Below are 17,011 nucleotides of genomic sequence, written 5' to 3'. Positions count from 1 at the left end.
CAAGTTCCTTTTACATCTTCACATACAGTTTTTGACCCACTGACCTAACGGATCCTCTCGGCAGCCGAACAAGTGTTCCCTGTCACAGCTCCTAACACATACCGGTGAAAGAGCGAACGCTGTGCCACTAGACAATCGCAGGTAACAGCGGAGCAGGGTGGCTCTGTGAGTTGTCATTTTCCTTGTATGTCCTGATTATGAATACCACCTATATAGACACATCTGGGTGAAATTTTGCTGCTAATTTAACCTGATGGCTGCTGGATTGCAAGACAAGAAATAATAGATATGTTTAATTTTATCTAATTGGTATTCTCAGACTTAATAATTTCATAAATGGAATCACTTTACAAATTAAATATAGAAAAGTTATTAGGACGGTCTGGTTTCTAAGCAACCATTTCATTAAGAAAAGCTCTACTTGGGAAAAACATCTGTTTGTCAGTAAGGTTTCTGCTGTCATCACATAAATTCGTGGGGAAAAAGCCACGGGCCGCCCTGTGATTTGGTGGTGCCTGGTTGTGAAAAGGTCAGCGGGGGGTGCCACAGCGGAGGGAGCCATCTGTTTCAGTCTGCGCTAGTCCCGGGAACTTGGTACCATGAAATGATTCCGTTTTCCTACACAGCCACATAATTTAAAAAAACATTATCTTCTGATTATAAAAGTAATACATGTTTATACTAGAAAATGTGAAAAATATAAGAAAAAGGCACAAACAAGATAATAAAGAGCACTTTGAGTTTTTGACACTTTCATGTTAGATCTCATTTGAAAAATGAATCCCACAGCAAAAAAAAAAAAAAAATTGAAAATCACTGGCCTAAAATAATTCCATATTGTTTTACCTTTTTCATCTGCAGTTAGGATGTCTTTTGCAAGGGCTCAGGGTTGTGTGTTGGACAACTGAATTCAGAGATTTGCAGACACAGCCAAACACATACACACTGCATTTCGTGCAAACAGGCTCAAAAAGAGACCACATTCTCTACCAGGGGGGAGGATAACAGGGGTGAGGAGCAGGTGATGAAATAATAATTGTGTGGCATGACACATCACATATGATGTGTTATAAAACTTCCTCGCTAGGTCAGATAGATGGCCTAAGACCGCGGTTTTTTTCAAATCCTTTTTTTTTTATAAGCAGCAGAAGTTTGTCTCATATATAATCTTTAGAGAAGGCGCAGCTGAAGAGAGAAAAGCAGAGCCCTCTGGTTAGAGGAGAGTTGCCTGGTGCTCCGAGCCCACCCAGCCTGCCCCTCCTTCACTGATCCCAAGGGCCCTGTAGAGCACAGGCATTCGCACAGGCATTCGCACAGGCCTTCCGGCCCACGGCCCCGCCCTGCCACAGCACTGCAGCTTTGCTGTTCCCTCTGTCCTGAACATTCTTCCTTCCCCTGTGTACTAGATTAATTCCTAATCATCCACCAGATCTCAGCTTATTGGCCACTTCCTCCTTTCCCTCCCTGTCAAATAAAATGACCCTAAGACAGCTTCTCTTATCTCAGTGTACCTTTTCTTCTCAGTATATTTCCCATTGTTTTCTGAGATTATTTGATATTTACCTCTTCCTGTCCTCCCCCATTCTTGACTGTAAATCCCACGAGGGCAGTGCATGACTCACAGTGCCCTCCCACCTAGTAAGTGCTCAAAACATATTTGTTGAATGACTGAACAAACATTTTAAACCATCGAGAAAAAGAAATCAATGGCCAAAAAAATTTAACAATTCTTTCTGTCCCTATCTAAAGTCAGATTACCAATTACAAAAAACAAAAGTTGGATGTAAAGTGCTAGAGTGCTTCTAAAAACAACCTTCTCCTGAGAAAGAAAACTTTCACGATCATGCCCTGGCAGGTGGAAGGGAGAGATGACCTCATTAGGTCTTTGGTAGCTCAATGTTTGTGATCCGTTCCCGGAGGCTCACTTCGTTCCCAACCTCCCAGCTTCTTCAGGGACAGCAGAGATGCCACGCAGTCAGGAAACAAAACCATGTTTAAAAGTCTAATATCAGAATCTAAAAATGAGCTGCCAAAACTGTACAGACGCCATGTAACTGCACTTTTCCACCACCGCCTCAGAGCTCTACGTGACCAAAGAAGAGGAAATTAACGCTTCAGTTAAAAATGTTAAACATTTGATTCAGCAACAAAAGAACTATGTCAGGGTTAATAAAAAAATATAATCGGGCTTATTAAGTGTGTGAACAGCTTCAAGGATCATCGTAGTCTCACATCTGGTGAGATCAGGAGTTTTAATCTGTATTTGAAGTGAAGGGTCATGTAGGCTGCTTGCTCTGTAGTTTGGGAGGGAAAGGTAAGAGCAGGCTGCCCTTGCAGCTGTTGCACCAAAGGAGTTCCAGTAAAGTGAACTGATTTCTTAGACAGTAAAGGAATATTGTACTTAACGATGAGTCTAATGAGGAACTTGAGAGTTTACTTATGAGCTCTCTCACTGTTTTATTTTCCTTAAGTTGCCTTCAAATTCCAACTTTACTAATGAAAGGGTGACTCCAGGGCAAAACTTAAATAGATGATCTTCAGGGAAGGTACCCACACCTTCTTAATGTTTTGTAGACATTTAAGCAACTGACGCTTACCCAAGGCACCTCACAATTGCCCCCTTAGTAGTGAATGGGTCTTTATGACAGCTGGCTGACATGAGTAGGGAGGTAAAGGGTTTGAAATGAGCTCAGGAAACCAAGAAATTAAGAAGTATTTAATTGTTTGGCTGAAAATATCAGGATCTGGTTCCATGGTTTACTTTTAATGTCTTCAAGAGCAGAGGCCATGACGATTTGAGAGGTAAGAAAATGGAATGGAGGGAGGAAGGAAGCACAGAGAGGGATAAGAGGGCTCCGGACGTGACTCCAGACTCCATCACTCACTGGTTGGCCTTTTACTGGTAACAACCTATGAGCCTGAATTTCTTTGAAAAATGGGGAGATATATCATCCCTCATAGGGTGTGGTAAGAAGTGAAATAATGTTAAGTTACATCTGATATGTGGTTGGTGCTCAGCAAATCATGAGTGAAAATAAGAAAAAGGACATATAAGTAACAATTACCAATAAGCATGGAATCCAAGAAGCTCATCACCGAGACATTACTGGTGAGCTGATAACAATGAGCCTTTAAAGGCGCCCGAGAGCCCACAGAAAAGCCCAGATACGGGCACTCTGACCGCTCCTGCACTGCAGCCCGGTCCCGCTCTTCCCCTTCACACCCACTTGGCTCCACTAACAACCCAAACTGCCTCCCTCCTTTATACCTGCTCTGCTCTTGAGCATCTTCCTATCTTCGCTTTTCTTTTAGCCTTAACCCCCTCTCCCCATCTGCCGGTGGCTATTCCTGCCCATCCATCCCTCAGAGTCCTAAAAGTTCCATGAAAAACTACTGCTCTGAATTTTTAAAATTTATTTTTTAAGATGCACCAATTTAGTGATTTCTGGTGTCATTTACAAGGTTACGCAATGACCTCTAACTAATTCTAAAACATTTTCATCAGTCAACAAAGTCAACATCACTCAAATCTATTATCAGTCACTCCCATCCCTCTCCCCTCCCATATGCTGGCAACCACTAATCTACTTTCTATTTCTATGGATTTGCCTATTCTGGATGTTTCATATGAATGGAATAACACAACATGTAGTCTTTTGTGTCTGACTTCTTTCCCTTATCATGTTTTCAGGGTTCATCCATTTTGTAGCACGAATCAGCACTTCATTCGTTTTTACTGCCAAATAATATTCCACTGCATAGGTATAGCACGTTGTATTTACCCATTTATCAGGTGACGGATATATAGGCTGTTCCTGTTTGTTGGCTATTATGAATAATACCATTACGAGAGTTCACACATCACTCTCATGTGGATATATGTTTTCTTCTCTTGGGCACACATCTAGGGATGGAACTGGCTCGCCGTATGGTAACTGTTTAACCTTTGGAAAACCGTCAGACTGTCTTCCAGAGCAGCTGTACCATTTCACATTCCCATCAGCAGTGTATAAGGGTTCTGACTTCTCTGTGGCCTCATAATTTGTATTAAAGTAAGTTATTAAATGTAATTTATTGGCATGAGAGGCGCAACAAATATCAAAGTCCTATACAGAGACCTACATGTTTACACAGCCCACAATCTCAGCCGACCGCACAAACCCCGGGGTGGATTTCCAAAGCCTCTGCCCTGTGCTCCGAAAGCGGTGCGGAGGCCCTCGGCGCTGAACCTGTAGAGACCGCCGGTGGGCAGCGGGGCAGGCAGTGTGAGGAAACGCGCTCTCATGCTCCACACACCAGAGCTGAGTTTCAAAGATACACACTGAGACTGCTTACAGCGTAATACTACACGTTGCCCAGCGAGCAAAACCACACACACACAAAATCAAGCAAATGTGAGGTCAGCATATTATTAAGTTATAGGAAGAGCTGATTTATAGTGAAACTATTCCCCATAGGCCAGCTGGCTCTCCTACACCAAGACCATCTGAAAGCTCAGCTTTCACACCTTGGGGGCAGGAACACACGGGCACTAGGATTATTTTTCCCCGTAGCGAAAGCATGGTCTTCGGAGCCAGAGAGAGTTAAGACTCAAATCTTGATTTTTTTCTTTGGAGTGGGACAATATAAGTCTTTATTTTTTTAAGTATTTGACTGACTATGCTATTAGAGTTGTCCCATATTTTTTCTCCCCTTCATTCCCCTCCATCAAATCTTCATGTTGACGCTTATGATCTGTGTCACTTTGAGCCAGTTTCTTAACCTTGTGGAGCCCCATCCCCTCACCTGACAGAGAGGAATAATTCCTGACTTTCAGGGTTGCCCTGACTGGCACACAACAGGCACTCAGTAAACGCTAACTTCCATAGTACTGCCGCTTCTCTTATACAGCAATTATCCAGGGAAAATAAGAAAGCTTAAAGTAGCCAGTTCATCATTTACTTACAGGTAAAAGTACTAAGCTGCTAAATACTCTTTAAAAAAAAAAAACATTTTACTTAATTATTTTTAGACAGAGGAGAAGGGAGGGAGAAAGAGAGGGAGAGAAACATCAATGTGTGGTTGCCTATTGCACACCCCCTATTGGGGACCTGGCCTGCAACCCAGGCATGTGCCCTGACTGGGAATCAAACCGGTGACCCTTTGGTTCGCAGGCTGGTACTCAATCCACTGAGCCACACCAGCCAGGGTCTAAACTGCTAAATATTCTGATGTAAATCTGAGTGTACCAATCTTCGACTGATAGTGGGAAACAATGGAGAGATATTCCCAAAGCAAAGCTAATGTAAAACTCACATGTTCTGGGCTTTGACAAGCAGTCTGACTTGAGGGGAAGGGCATCGTACATGTTGCCTGGGCTGTCACAAGATAAGGTGCTGTAAAGTGGGGATCCCTGAAAAATGGGTCTTGTGCCAGCTTCCACCACTCTCCCAGTTTTTGTGACTGCAGGCAAGTCAATTCTTCATTTATAAAAGGATTATATTTGCTGTTATTGTATTTCAGGACTGCTGACAGAATCAGATCTTTCTGGATGATTAAGCATTATTCAATTTTAATAAATATTATTGAGAATCACAATCATAATATTTGGTTTTTTTTTTAGAAGTACAACAATAGGGCAAATTTCTACCATTATTTTAAGTTCTAGAGCAGTAATATAGTGTTTTGAAAAGGAAAGAACAAGATTTGGAGGCCAAGAAAAAGGTTCAAATTACTTGCTACGTAATCTTGGACAAGGGATTTAACCTATCTAAATCTCAGAATCTTTAGCTGTAAAATGGGGATATCTCACATCATACCCCAAAATTAGCTCAAAATGGATCACAGACCTAAATGTAAGAGTTAAAACTATACAACTATTGGAAGACTACACAGAAGTAAATCTTTAATACCTTCTGTTAGACATTGATTTCTTAGAAATGACACCAAAGTACAAGAAATAAATGAGAATATTCATACGGTGGACTTCAACAAAAGTAAAAAGTTTTGTGCTTTAAATGACACCATTATCAAGAGAAGAGACAACCCACAGAATGGCAGAAAATGTTTGCAACTCATAAACTTGATTAAAAAACCTGTTTCTAGAACATATAAAAGATCCTTACAACTCAAATAATAAAAAACAAATAACCTAATTTTAAAAATGGGCAAAGAATCTAAAAAAAAGACATTTCTCCAAAGACAAAATACAAATGGACAAAAAGTTCATAAAAAAATGCTCAGTATCATCAGTCACTAGAGAAATGCAAATCAAAATCACAATGAGAAACCACTTCCCACCCACTAGGATGGGAGTCAAAAACAGACAAAAACAAGCATTGGCAAGGATGTAGAGAAACTGGAACCCTCACACACTGCTGATGGAAAAGTAAAACGGTGCAGCAACTTTGAAAAACAGTTTGGCAGTTCCTCAAAAATTAGGTATACAGTTACTATGTGACCCAGCAATTCCACTTGTGGGTGTATACCCAGGAGAAATGAAAACATATGTCCACATAGCAACTTGTACATAAATATTCATAGCAGCATTATTCATTATAGTCGAAAGTGAAAATAACCCAAATGAACATCAACTGATGAACAGACAAAAATCGTTAATCAATACAATGCGATGTTTTTCAGCTTTAAGAAGTAATGAAGTACCAACCCACGCTACAACATGAATGAACCTCAAAAACATTAAGTAAAAGGAGCTGGGCACAAACGATCACACATTGTATGATTCTATTCACATGAAGTGCCCAGAATAAGCAATCCCACAGAAACAAAAAGTAACTTAGTGATTGCCAAGGGCAGGGGGAGTAGGAAATGTAAAGTGACTGATAATAGTTACCACGTTTCTTTTTTTTTTTTTTTTAAGGTTTTTTTATTTATTTTTAGAGAGAGGGGAAGGGAAGGAGAAAGAGAGGGAGAGAAACTCCATGTGTGGTTGCCTCTTGCACACACCCTACTGGGGACATGCATAGCCCGCAACCCAGGCATGTGCCCTGACTGGGAATCAAACCAGCAACCCTTTGGTTTGCAGGCCCATACTCAATCCACTGAGCCACACTAGCCAGGGCTTCTTTTTTTTAATTATGAAAAAGTCCTAAAATTAGATAGTGGTAGTAGTTATGCCACTCTCTAAATATACTAAGAATCACTGAATTGCACATTTTAAATGGATGAATTTTAGGTATGTCAATTGTATCTCGAACAAGAAGTTTTAAAAGTGGTGATAGCGCCTGCTTCCCAAAACTACTTGGAGAATTGACTGAGATAGCATCTATGAGAGACGTTTGCTAAATGCCCATTTGTTAACTAGGCGGTACAGAAACCAGGTCAGGACATAAAAGAAATCTTCCCATTTCAAGGTTGTAAGTGGAGATGATAAACTTCACAGGGCTGCGTTCCAAATTTCAATGCCAGATCCAATTAGATGGTCCTTGAAGGGGTAGAATTATTTGCAGTTAATGGTTTCCCAACGTACTTCATTTGAGGTAGAACTCTGAGAATGAGATAGGGAGTTCAGTCTCCGACAAGTTAAGATTTGTAATGCTGCTCAGTTGAAACACTTGAAGTGCTGTAAAAACAATTTCACCGTGAGTCCACCTCCCCCCTGGCGGGCCCTTTGCCTTCTCTTTCCTTGGCTCTTTTGTGAGAAATGAAAGCTGAAAGGAAGAGTTAGTGCGATCTGCTCGGGCATGTCTACATGTCTAGATTCTCCTCACTGCACACACTGACTTACTTTTACCTCTCAGGCTTGGCTCAGAATCTAGGGTTTTTTGTTTTGTTTTGTTTCGTTTTGGAGTTTTTTTCCCCCTCTTTTCAATGAGCCTGGTAGTTTTATCCAAAGATCCTTTTGACACTGATAGGGAGCACTTGGATCCCTGAAATAATCTGTCTCTGGTGTTGCTTTCAGTACGTCCTTCAGTAACTGAAAGTGACTGAGAAGACACACGAGCAGGGCCACGGTATGATCCATAACCCGGCTACAACATCATATTTGAAGATCATCGCCATGTGTTCATCACATTCTTTACTAAACACCAATTTCAACAGTGAAGTTTGAAAATGCCCAAATTACTGAATATAAATTATGGGACTCTCGAGGACATATTTCTAACCCCAATTTTGGAAAAGAGAACTTCCACTTCTTATCTTATATAATACTTCCTCGTCACTTAAAATTGTTTTAAACAATGAAAAAAAAAAGAATATATAAGGAGTCTTAAAAAGGGGAGACGCTTAATGGTGGTGGTCCAAGAGTAAGTCGTCCATTTATAAACTCTGGACCGTAACTGGAACTCAGCAACATGGTTCGTAATTCTCTGCCTGCGCAGGCTGCTCTTGAGCCCGCGGGGGCAGCTGCTATGATAACGAAGTCAACTATCACTTTTTTACTAGGGCTACAAGGAGATGAAGGCAATCTTCCATAAAATTAAAATTTTACTCATAGGGAACTTAGTCCTCAGGTTGCTGTGAGGGACAGGCAATACATGCATTAAGAAATTCCTACACCAGGCACCAATAAATATCTATCTGTTGAATGAACGAGCTTATTTAATTCCCTTCTGCTCTATGCTGAGACCGCAAAGTTGGTAAGAAATGACAAAAGAAATCCAAAATATCAGTAAGTTAAGTAAAAGGTATACTGTAACTTTTACATGGAGCCATTTAGGCAGCCTAGTAAAGGAAAACATTAAACACACACTCTCACACACACAGCCCCCCCAACTAATGCTCCTGAAGTCACAGCTAAGCGCTCCTAACGCTGCGGGACATTTACAAGTGGGCCGGTCTCATCTGACTGGAAGTCCAGGACGGCTTAGCTCCTGGAGTGCTTTAGGTCTGGGCAAAGAACATTGGCAATGCAGGTGGGAAAATTTAGTTCTTTCTTTTCTTAATGGGAAATTCACCTAAGGCCTTGGTCTTTAAGTGTATGTTACAAACACCAAAAACATCAATTAATTCAAACTTGTCCATCGAGGGGAGCTGAGAACAGAAATTACACCTCTACCTCCCATGTTCTTCATCGCCAAATTAGCTACTAGCTGATTAGCACACCAATTAAAATCACTAAATACAAACACAAAACCAACAGTTGTGATTTTTATAGCAGACCCTAGGGGCTAATGAGCTCAATGGCTTAATCAGCTAGGAAGCTTGTTCCAAACAGTGATGTTGCCACATTAGAGGGACACACTGAGGCTTCCCAAACCCCCAGCCCTAAAAAAAAATCAATGAGAAACATCTCCGTCACATTATTACAGTTTCTCAGGAAAAGTACATGATGACTTGTTTTCTGAGACTTATTAATTATAGACATTTTAATTACAGGCACTTCACTGATTTATTTAATTCCCATAAGTACCATCATTGTCATGTGGCTTCCTGGGCCCTGCCAGGCCCCAGACTGATCTCAATTCCTAGACTCTTTGGCCCCTCGGCTGCAGGGAATTACTTTCTCTTTAAACCTTGACTCCTTCCACTTCTTTTCTCACCTAATTGTCCCTTAACCTCTTTGGGTGATCATTTTGTCTCCTTTGAAGGATTTCCTTTTTGCTTTTTAACCTAGTCACAACAACTCACTGTTAAATGTTTCGTATATAGTAGGCGCACAATAGATGTTTGCTGAATAAAGAATAAATCCCAAGGCTCAGGCCTTCCTTAATGTATATTTTCCCCTCTCTACTCTTTCTTAAGCTTCAACTACTAGACATGTACAGAGTCAATTAGACCCAAATTATACCAAGAGATAAGTAGTCAGTAAGGATCTGTACGTGCCTTTGTGCTCACAGAGCACCTTGTCTTTTGCAGACAGTCGGCATGAAGGACTGCATTACTGGCCTCAGCTCTTCAGGACTCCTTGCATCCACGCCCTTTTCTCTGTGATTTGGCAGTTTATCCCACTAAAGGGACAGAGTATATTTCTCCATCACTTGACTTGCTTTAGTAAACAGAATGAGGCAGAAGTGATAGGATTACAGCTCCAAACTTAGGCCTGAAGAGCCTCTTGAGTTTCCTCTTGCTCTCTTACACTGCTGCCATCACCATGGGAGCGTGCCCTGGCAGGCCATCGGTCCCGGGATGATGGGAACACGTTTAGCAGAGCCGCCGCAGCTGGCTGACAGGCCTCCAGGGAGAAGCAGAGCTGCTGGACCAAGCCCACCCTAGGCCAGCTGAGCCACATGGGTCTATAGATGTGCGAATGATGACAAACGATTGGTGTTTTAAGCTACTGAGTGTTGGGGTAGATTGCCACGTAGCAGTAACTAACCGATAGGATCAGCCTACTCAAGCTTAGACCCGAGAGGTCACAGAGATCACCCTGTCATTACCCAGCAATCCAACGGCAGCAGTACAGGGGTCCCCCCTCACCAGCAGGTTCGCTTTCCCTGGTTTCAGTTACTGTGATCAATCATGGTCCAAAAATATTAAAGGAGAGATTCCAGAAATAAACAAATCATAAGTTTTAAATTGCTCGCTGTTCCGAGCAGCATGATGAAATCTCACACCACACCGCTCCACCCCACCTTGGACGTGAGTCATCCCCTTGTCCAGCGTAGCCACAAAGTAGATACTATCTGTCCATTAGTCACTCCGTAGCCACCTCAGTTATCAGGTCTACCGGATCGGCGGTCACAGTACCACAGTGCTTGTGTTCAAGCCACCCTTATTTCACTTAAGAGTGGCCCCAAAGCCCAAGAAGAGTGATGCTGGCATTTGGACGCGCCAAAGGAAGGGGTAAAGTACTTCCTATAAGTGACAAGACCAAAGTTCTCAAATTAATGAGGGGAAAAAAATCATATGCTGAGGTAAAGACAAATCTTTCATCCATGAAATTGTGAAGAAGGAAAAAGAAAGTTGGGCTTGTTCTGCTGTTGCACCGCGAATTGCAAAAGTTGCCTGCATGGTATCTAATAAGTGCTTAGTCAAGATGGAACGGTATTAAATTTGTGGGTTGGAGGAATGAGAAGAAAATGTGTCTGACAGCAACATGTAGTGCCAGAAAGCACTGAGCCTACAGAAAGACCTGAGCAAGTGACTCTCCAAAATGAGGGACACGAAGGGCTTCACTACAAGGGAGAAATGGTTACACAGACGCAGGAATAGGTTTGGACTAAATAACACAGAAATTACTGAAAAGGCTGTGTCTGCCCATGGAGATGCTGCCATATTTCTGGCAGAGTTGAGGAAGTTGACTACAGTTCAGACATTCACTGGGAGTCTTGGAACATATCACCTGCGGATAAGAGGGACCACTGTTCCGTACAATTCACTGATGTACAGTTCAATGGCTCCCGGCGTATTCACAGAGCTGTGCAACCCTGTGCCCTTTAGCTATCACCTCCCAACCCTTTCTCCCCTCCCCGCAGCCCCAGACAACCACTAATCTACTTTCCGTCTCTATAAACTTGCCTATTCTAGACATTTCATATAAAGGAACCATAAAACATGTGGTTTTTTGTGACTGGCTTCTTTCACTTAACAATGTTTTCAAGGTTCATCCATGCTGTAGCAAGTTTCATTATTTTTTTAACGGCCAAATAACATTCCATTGTATGTACATACCATCTTCTGTTTATCCGTTCAGCAGCTGACAAACATTTGTGCTGTTCCCACCTTTGGGCTCTTTTGAACACCCATGTACAAGTTTTTGTGTGGATGGACGTTTTCACTTCTCTTCAGTATATTACTAGGAGTGTGACTGCTCACGTGGTAACTCTACATGTGTCTTTTCAAGGAACAGCCAGACTGTTTTCCAAAGTAGTGTATAATTTTGCATTCCTATTTAACTCCCTTTTACGGTAAGAAATTGAGGCCCAGAGGAGAGGGATCAAGTAATTTGCCAGAGTTCATCTAGCTGAGAAGCAGAGAATGGGAGTCGCATCCAGGTGCTTTGTCTCCAGAGCCCTGGCTCCTGATGACTGTATCCCACTGATGGAGCCAAGAGACACATGAGTTCATTCTGACTGTCTCGTCATGTCTGCCTTTTGCCCTTTTGGGTGACTAATTCTCTACCCCCCATTTCATGAGGTCCCTCTCTATATCTGGGACCCAAAAACTAATAGAGATATGGAGAACAACAAAGAATCACAAAAGAGAAATACAAGTACTGCAAAAAATGTTTTGAGAAGAAACATTAAATAACCTGAGATTATTTGAGTTTAAAGAGAGAGCAAAGGTACATATTGACAGTAGTCAAATACATAAAAGGTTAATGTAATAAGAGCTCGTATGTGAGCCATTCTTTATCTCTTTGAATTACAGGAAGTGGGATTTGGTCCATAGAATAAGTAAACATAAATAAAGGCCTCCTCATCATTGTGAGACACAGAAACGCTGTAAGGACCCTTTGGGAACCCTCCAGGAATTTGAAATCAAGTCATAGAGAGGCTACGGGAAGATCAGCAGTCTTGTGGCTCTGTGACTTTAGAGACTTGTGCAAACATACACGACAGACATAGGCTCAAAGTCCTTAAACCAGGACTAACTTACCCTGGATGGCAGACAGATACACAAAGGTGTCTTCATGCTCCAAGTTCTCCAAGAATACCTGGAACCAGAAATACAGCAGTGTTGTGGCTCGAAAGAGCAAGATTGAGACCCTTGGAGCAGCCTCAAAAGAATAAATGCTTTTCTACTTACCTGTCTTAGCTAGCTAGACGTTGGTCTGACTTTAAAGTCTTATGGAGAAAACAGCATATAAGTTTGAAGCCCTATTTTTCTAATAGTTAAAAAAGGTAGTATTAAGAGAAGTAGTCAAGTATACACCAGGAATAGGCATGGAAACCAAAATGTGGAGGAAAAGTCCACCATTACAGCCCATGGTGGACAACGCTCTCACGTGTGACGTGACAGACTATAGGCCACGACACAGAGAAGGCAGGTTTGGGGTTGTGCCCATTGGTGGCACATGTGCTGCAACCTTCTCTCTTGCACTCAGAAGGCATATGGAAATACAAGTGAGCGACAGAAACGTTATTATTGGGATACCTTTAAATCTGTTCTAATTCATTTTTAAAATCTTTTCCAAATTTGAGCACTTCAGCTGACATTAGTAACAAATTGCTCTCAGCACATCTCACAGTTTAGGAACACACCAGGGCATGTCACCCACCGTGGGTCCTGCTTATCTAGAAGATATGACAGTGACATGTTAGGATTAGGCCCTAACATGAGGGTGAGAGAAAGACAGTGGCCATGTGCCCGTCTCTCCTGCCTGGTGTCTAGGGGAGCGGGTGGCTGTTCCATATGTAGTGACGTGTCCTCTGCTGGCACAGCAATCCCCGACATCGACTGGAGGCTGCTGGTCTCCGCAGGTGCAGCATGTCGGGGGGGCCTACAACTCGTTCCCTGGGAAGACGGCCAGGCTGGAAGAGGTGGGGGTCATGTGTGAAGTAAAGGAAGCTTAATCCAGGGTAGCAGTATGGGAATAAAGAGGAAGAGATAGATTTGAAACGTTTCTTGGAAGAAAAAAAAATGACTGAAGGGACTTGGATGACCTATTATGTACAGCAGATGGAAATTAAATAAATTTAAAATTCCAAAGATGTTCATTCCATTCACCATCCAAACAGGAGTGTGAAGGGGTATTTTTAATGATTCCTCAAAAAAAGATAAATAATTTGAGGTTTTCAGCAACATTTTAATGACAACAAGTCCTTGACTCATTTCCTCACTTTTCTCTTCTACAAAGTGGGGGCGGGTGGAGCGGAAATGCCAATCCCGCAGCCTCCAAGACAAAGTCTGAAAGGTATAGGGCCTGGCTCGATAAATAGCAGTTGTTTTTATATTGTTGATCCTAATACTTCAGTGACTAAAAAGTCAATGTCTCCAATCAGACTTATACTTCTGAGTCTAATGGCTAAACTATATGGAAGAGATAACAACAACAGCAGCGGCCAACTGCTATTTGGTGCTCACTATGTGCCTATCACTGTAATTAGAGCTTTACATGGATGGTTTTGTTTTAAATCTTTCAATATAAAGTTTCTATACTTTACAAATGTAGAAATCGAGACTCAGAGAGTTTAAGTGACTTGTGCAAAACATGGATCTGGAACTCGGTCAGTAGTCTCTAGACCATTTGCTCTTAACCCACACTGAGGTCAGGATAATTTCCACAAAAGGGGAAAGACCCCCAGCGAAGCATATGTGTTCTCCCACATAAATCTATGACGTAGAAAACATCTTTTTCACTGTGACGGAGGGAGGAGAGGGAGGAGACCCAGTTCTGCCAAATGTCCCTCTAAAAGGGGCCCAGAGAAAACAGGTGGCTTGTCTGGCTGGGTCACAGTGGTGACAGTGAATCCATTTACCAGAAAAATACTTCCCCAACTCTGGGAATTTGGTCGTGCTGTTCTTTCCCCTCTTGTTTCACGTGCTCAAACTTCGTTGGTTTGTTACGGCCATATCAGGATCTACTTCCTCCAGAGCTCAGCTTTCTCCTCTTATGACTGTCCATAGCATTTCTTGCCTGTAAAAATTCTGTTGATTTCTTCACATTCAATTTAGCCTTGTGTGGTTACCTAGGTCTTTCCTATGCCTACATCTTGCCTCCCCAGAACAATTACACATTCCCTGCAAGTACCCAGGACAGGGCTTGATACTCAGGCTCCAGCACGGCTGCCCCACCCCACGTGTGTGTGTTTGTAACGTGTTCTACCCACCTTGAGTAGCTTCTCTTGCACCTCAAGGGCTCTTGCTTCTCTCTGCTCTATCCAGCGAGAAAGAGTTCGCAGGGCAGCAACCCGTGTTGGAATTTGAGGATCATAAGCAGATAAAAGAACTTCCTGGAGCTGTTCTGTGGTTATGCTTCTAGATTTCTGGCTTGTAGTAGTGCTGGGCTTACCGACCTCCTGAGGACTGAGTGGAGCACTGGATTCTAGGCGGGTCTGGCTGGATTTCTCGGGGCTTTGCTGTTGGTTGAGGTGGCCACGGGACACATCAGTGTACCTCTCACGACTGTTTGGTTGCTGCTCTTCTATTTTCCCTTCTGGGTCCTTTTTGCTCAGGGCATTCTGGGCGGCCACACTGACAGCCTCGGTGGAAAAGGCCCCATGGGTAGAGATGGTGATGCGGAGATCCGCAGCGAGTTCTTGGATGACCGGGTCCGGGTACGTGCTGGAGACCTTCTCCAAGAAAGGCAGCAACTGCTTCAGGACAGCAAAGTCACTTGACTTCAACTACAAGATGAAAGGAAAAATGGCAAACCCAAATTAATGTAGCGGATGTTAACATGACTTGAACCCAAGGCAACAAATACATCCCGAGTAAAAGGGGCAGGGAGCAGATCTCATTCTTGGTGTAATCAGCAGGCAGCCTGAGTCCGGCACTAATAACCCTTGTTGAATAATTATGACAAAAACCATTTGTTGAATACTTACCACGCATAGGTACTTTTATAAGTTAAAAGTACATCAGTAATGTATGTTATTACTCTAAATTTGCACAATCTGATGAGCAGGACATGGTATCTCATGGATTTAACTTGCATTAGCCAGGCTAACCCCACTATTAAGCGACTTTCCACGTTTACAGACTGTCTGCATTCCTTTTTCTGTGAACAGCCTGTTAACACCCTTTGGACCCACTTACCCATTAAACTATTTGTCTCCACCATATTCTCACCACATCCGATTTTAATACTCAATCATATCATAAAATTCTTTTCTACATTATTGTATTTTCCACTTTTACATACCTACTGCCCTACAAAGGTGAGTTCAAACCAGCAAAGTACTCAGTGCCTGATGCATAGTAAGTACCATGTAAGTTTCAAAAATAAATGTGATTAACAAAACACACATATTCATATCCCTATGATCTAGTTAAAATTATTACCTCCTTTTTAAACAGGAGGAAACTGAGGCACAGAACAGTTAAACAACACGTCCAAGGTCACGTAACTCAGAGATGGGAAGACATGAACTCAACGAGTCTGGCTCCAGAGCCTATCCGCTTGTCCAACACCCTACGTGGTCTCACTTGAACAAGCAAAGCTGTGATCTGAAGTGGCTGGTTAGCACACGATGGCACTTCGGTGTGGAAAGGAATGGGACAATAATTGGCAAAAGGGAATTTCTCCTAGAAAGCACGAGTGAAAATTACATAAGATTTTGTTTTTTCTAGGAGCTTTGTTCTAATGACGCCATAGGCCTTACTAGGAAAGGTACATGCGCAGTCAGCAAAGGAAACAAGAATCAGTGGGAATCTTTCTGTTTGAAAATGCTGGAAAAATGATCAAATCAGGCTTTGTGAGCCCTTGATAACTTGAAAACCTTGCAGGTTTTAAGTCCTTGTTAGAATAAGGCAGGGTATTTATTACTTATTAATTCACTTGTTTCATTATCCAACCATCCAACCAACCAATTAACCAACTAACTGTTTTTGTGGGACCCATATAACGTTCTCATTTTATACAACAAGTCCGCAGAATTGTCACTGTTCGCTTTCCCCACAACTGTCCTCCAAAGTACATGAAAACCCGTGGCACACGACAAGTTTGTATGTGTAGAATGTCACCACACACTCCCCTCAGAATTCTTTGTTCAAACAATTAGAAACTAATGCAAATTTGGCATAAGGTAGAATTTCGAGTTCTGTAACATATGTCAGCTTGTCTTCATGTGTAAATCAACTGACCATTCCCATGTGACTGGATCTTAAGGAAGACAATATGTATGTCTACAGGAAAGGCATATGTTATCTAAGAAAAAGGTAAATTTTATCAGGAATCTATGTGGAACTGGAAAAGACATTTTAGAATAATTTTGCTAGTGTTGTCACTGTGCTAGACTTCCTTCAGTACCTCTGCTGTATTGTGGGACTTTGTTTTTTTAAGCATCTGAAATGGGAGTATCTACTTACATCTACAGTACATGGACTCTTTTTCACTTCTATTGTGCACAACAATTTCTTTAAAAACAACAACAACAACAAATAGACCAATGGGACCGAATAGAGAGCCCAGAAATAGACCTAGGCAATACCATGAAGAAAACAGACTTCAACAAAGAGGGATGGA

At 42.1% G+C, this 17,011-nt stretch overlaps 1 protein-coding gene across 1 annotated transcript in view; it reads right to left on the bottom strand.

The window, feature by feature from the left end:
• Positions 1 to 17,011, bottom strand: part of TANGO6 (transport and golgi organization 6 homolog) — a 136,345-nt gene that overhangs the window by 70,970 nt on the left and 48,364 nt on the right. Inside the window, exons 13-14 of the mRNA XM_024556161.4 lie at positions 14,655 to 15,170; positions 12,481 to 12,538 (exon numbers count right to left, since the gene is read on the bottom strand). Coding sequence (XP_024411929.2) covers positions 12,481 to 12,538; positions 14,655 to 15,170 — 574 coding nt within the window. The remainder of the gene's footprint in view (positions 1 to 12,480; positions 12,539 to 14,654; positions 15,171 to 17,011) is intronic.

Source organism: Desmodus rotundus, chromosome 12, assembly GCF_022682495.2.
Source record: "Desmodus rotundus isolate HL8 chromosome 12, HLdesRot8A.1, whole genome shotgun sequence".
Taxonomy (NCBI): domain Eukaryota; kingdom Metazoa; phylum Chordata; class Mammalia; order Chiroptera; family Phyllostomidae; genus Desmodus; species Desmodus rotundus.
This window is presented reverse-complemented; position numbering and strand designations above follow the sequence as displayed.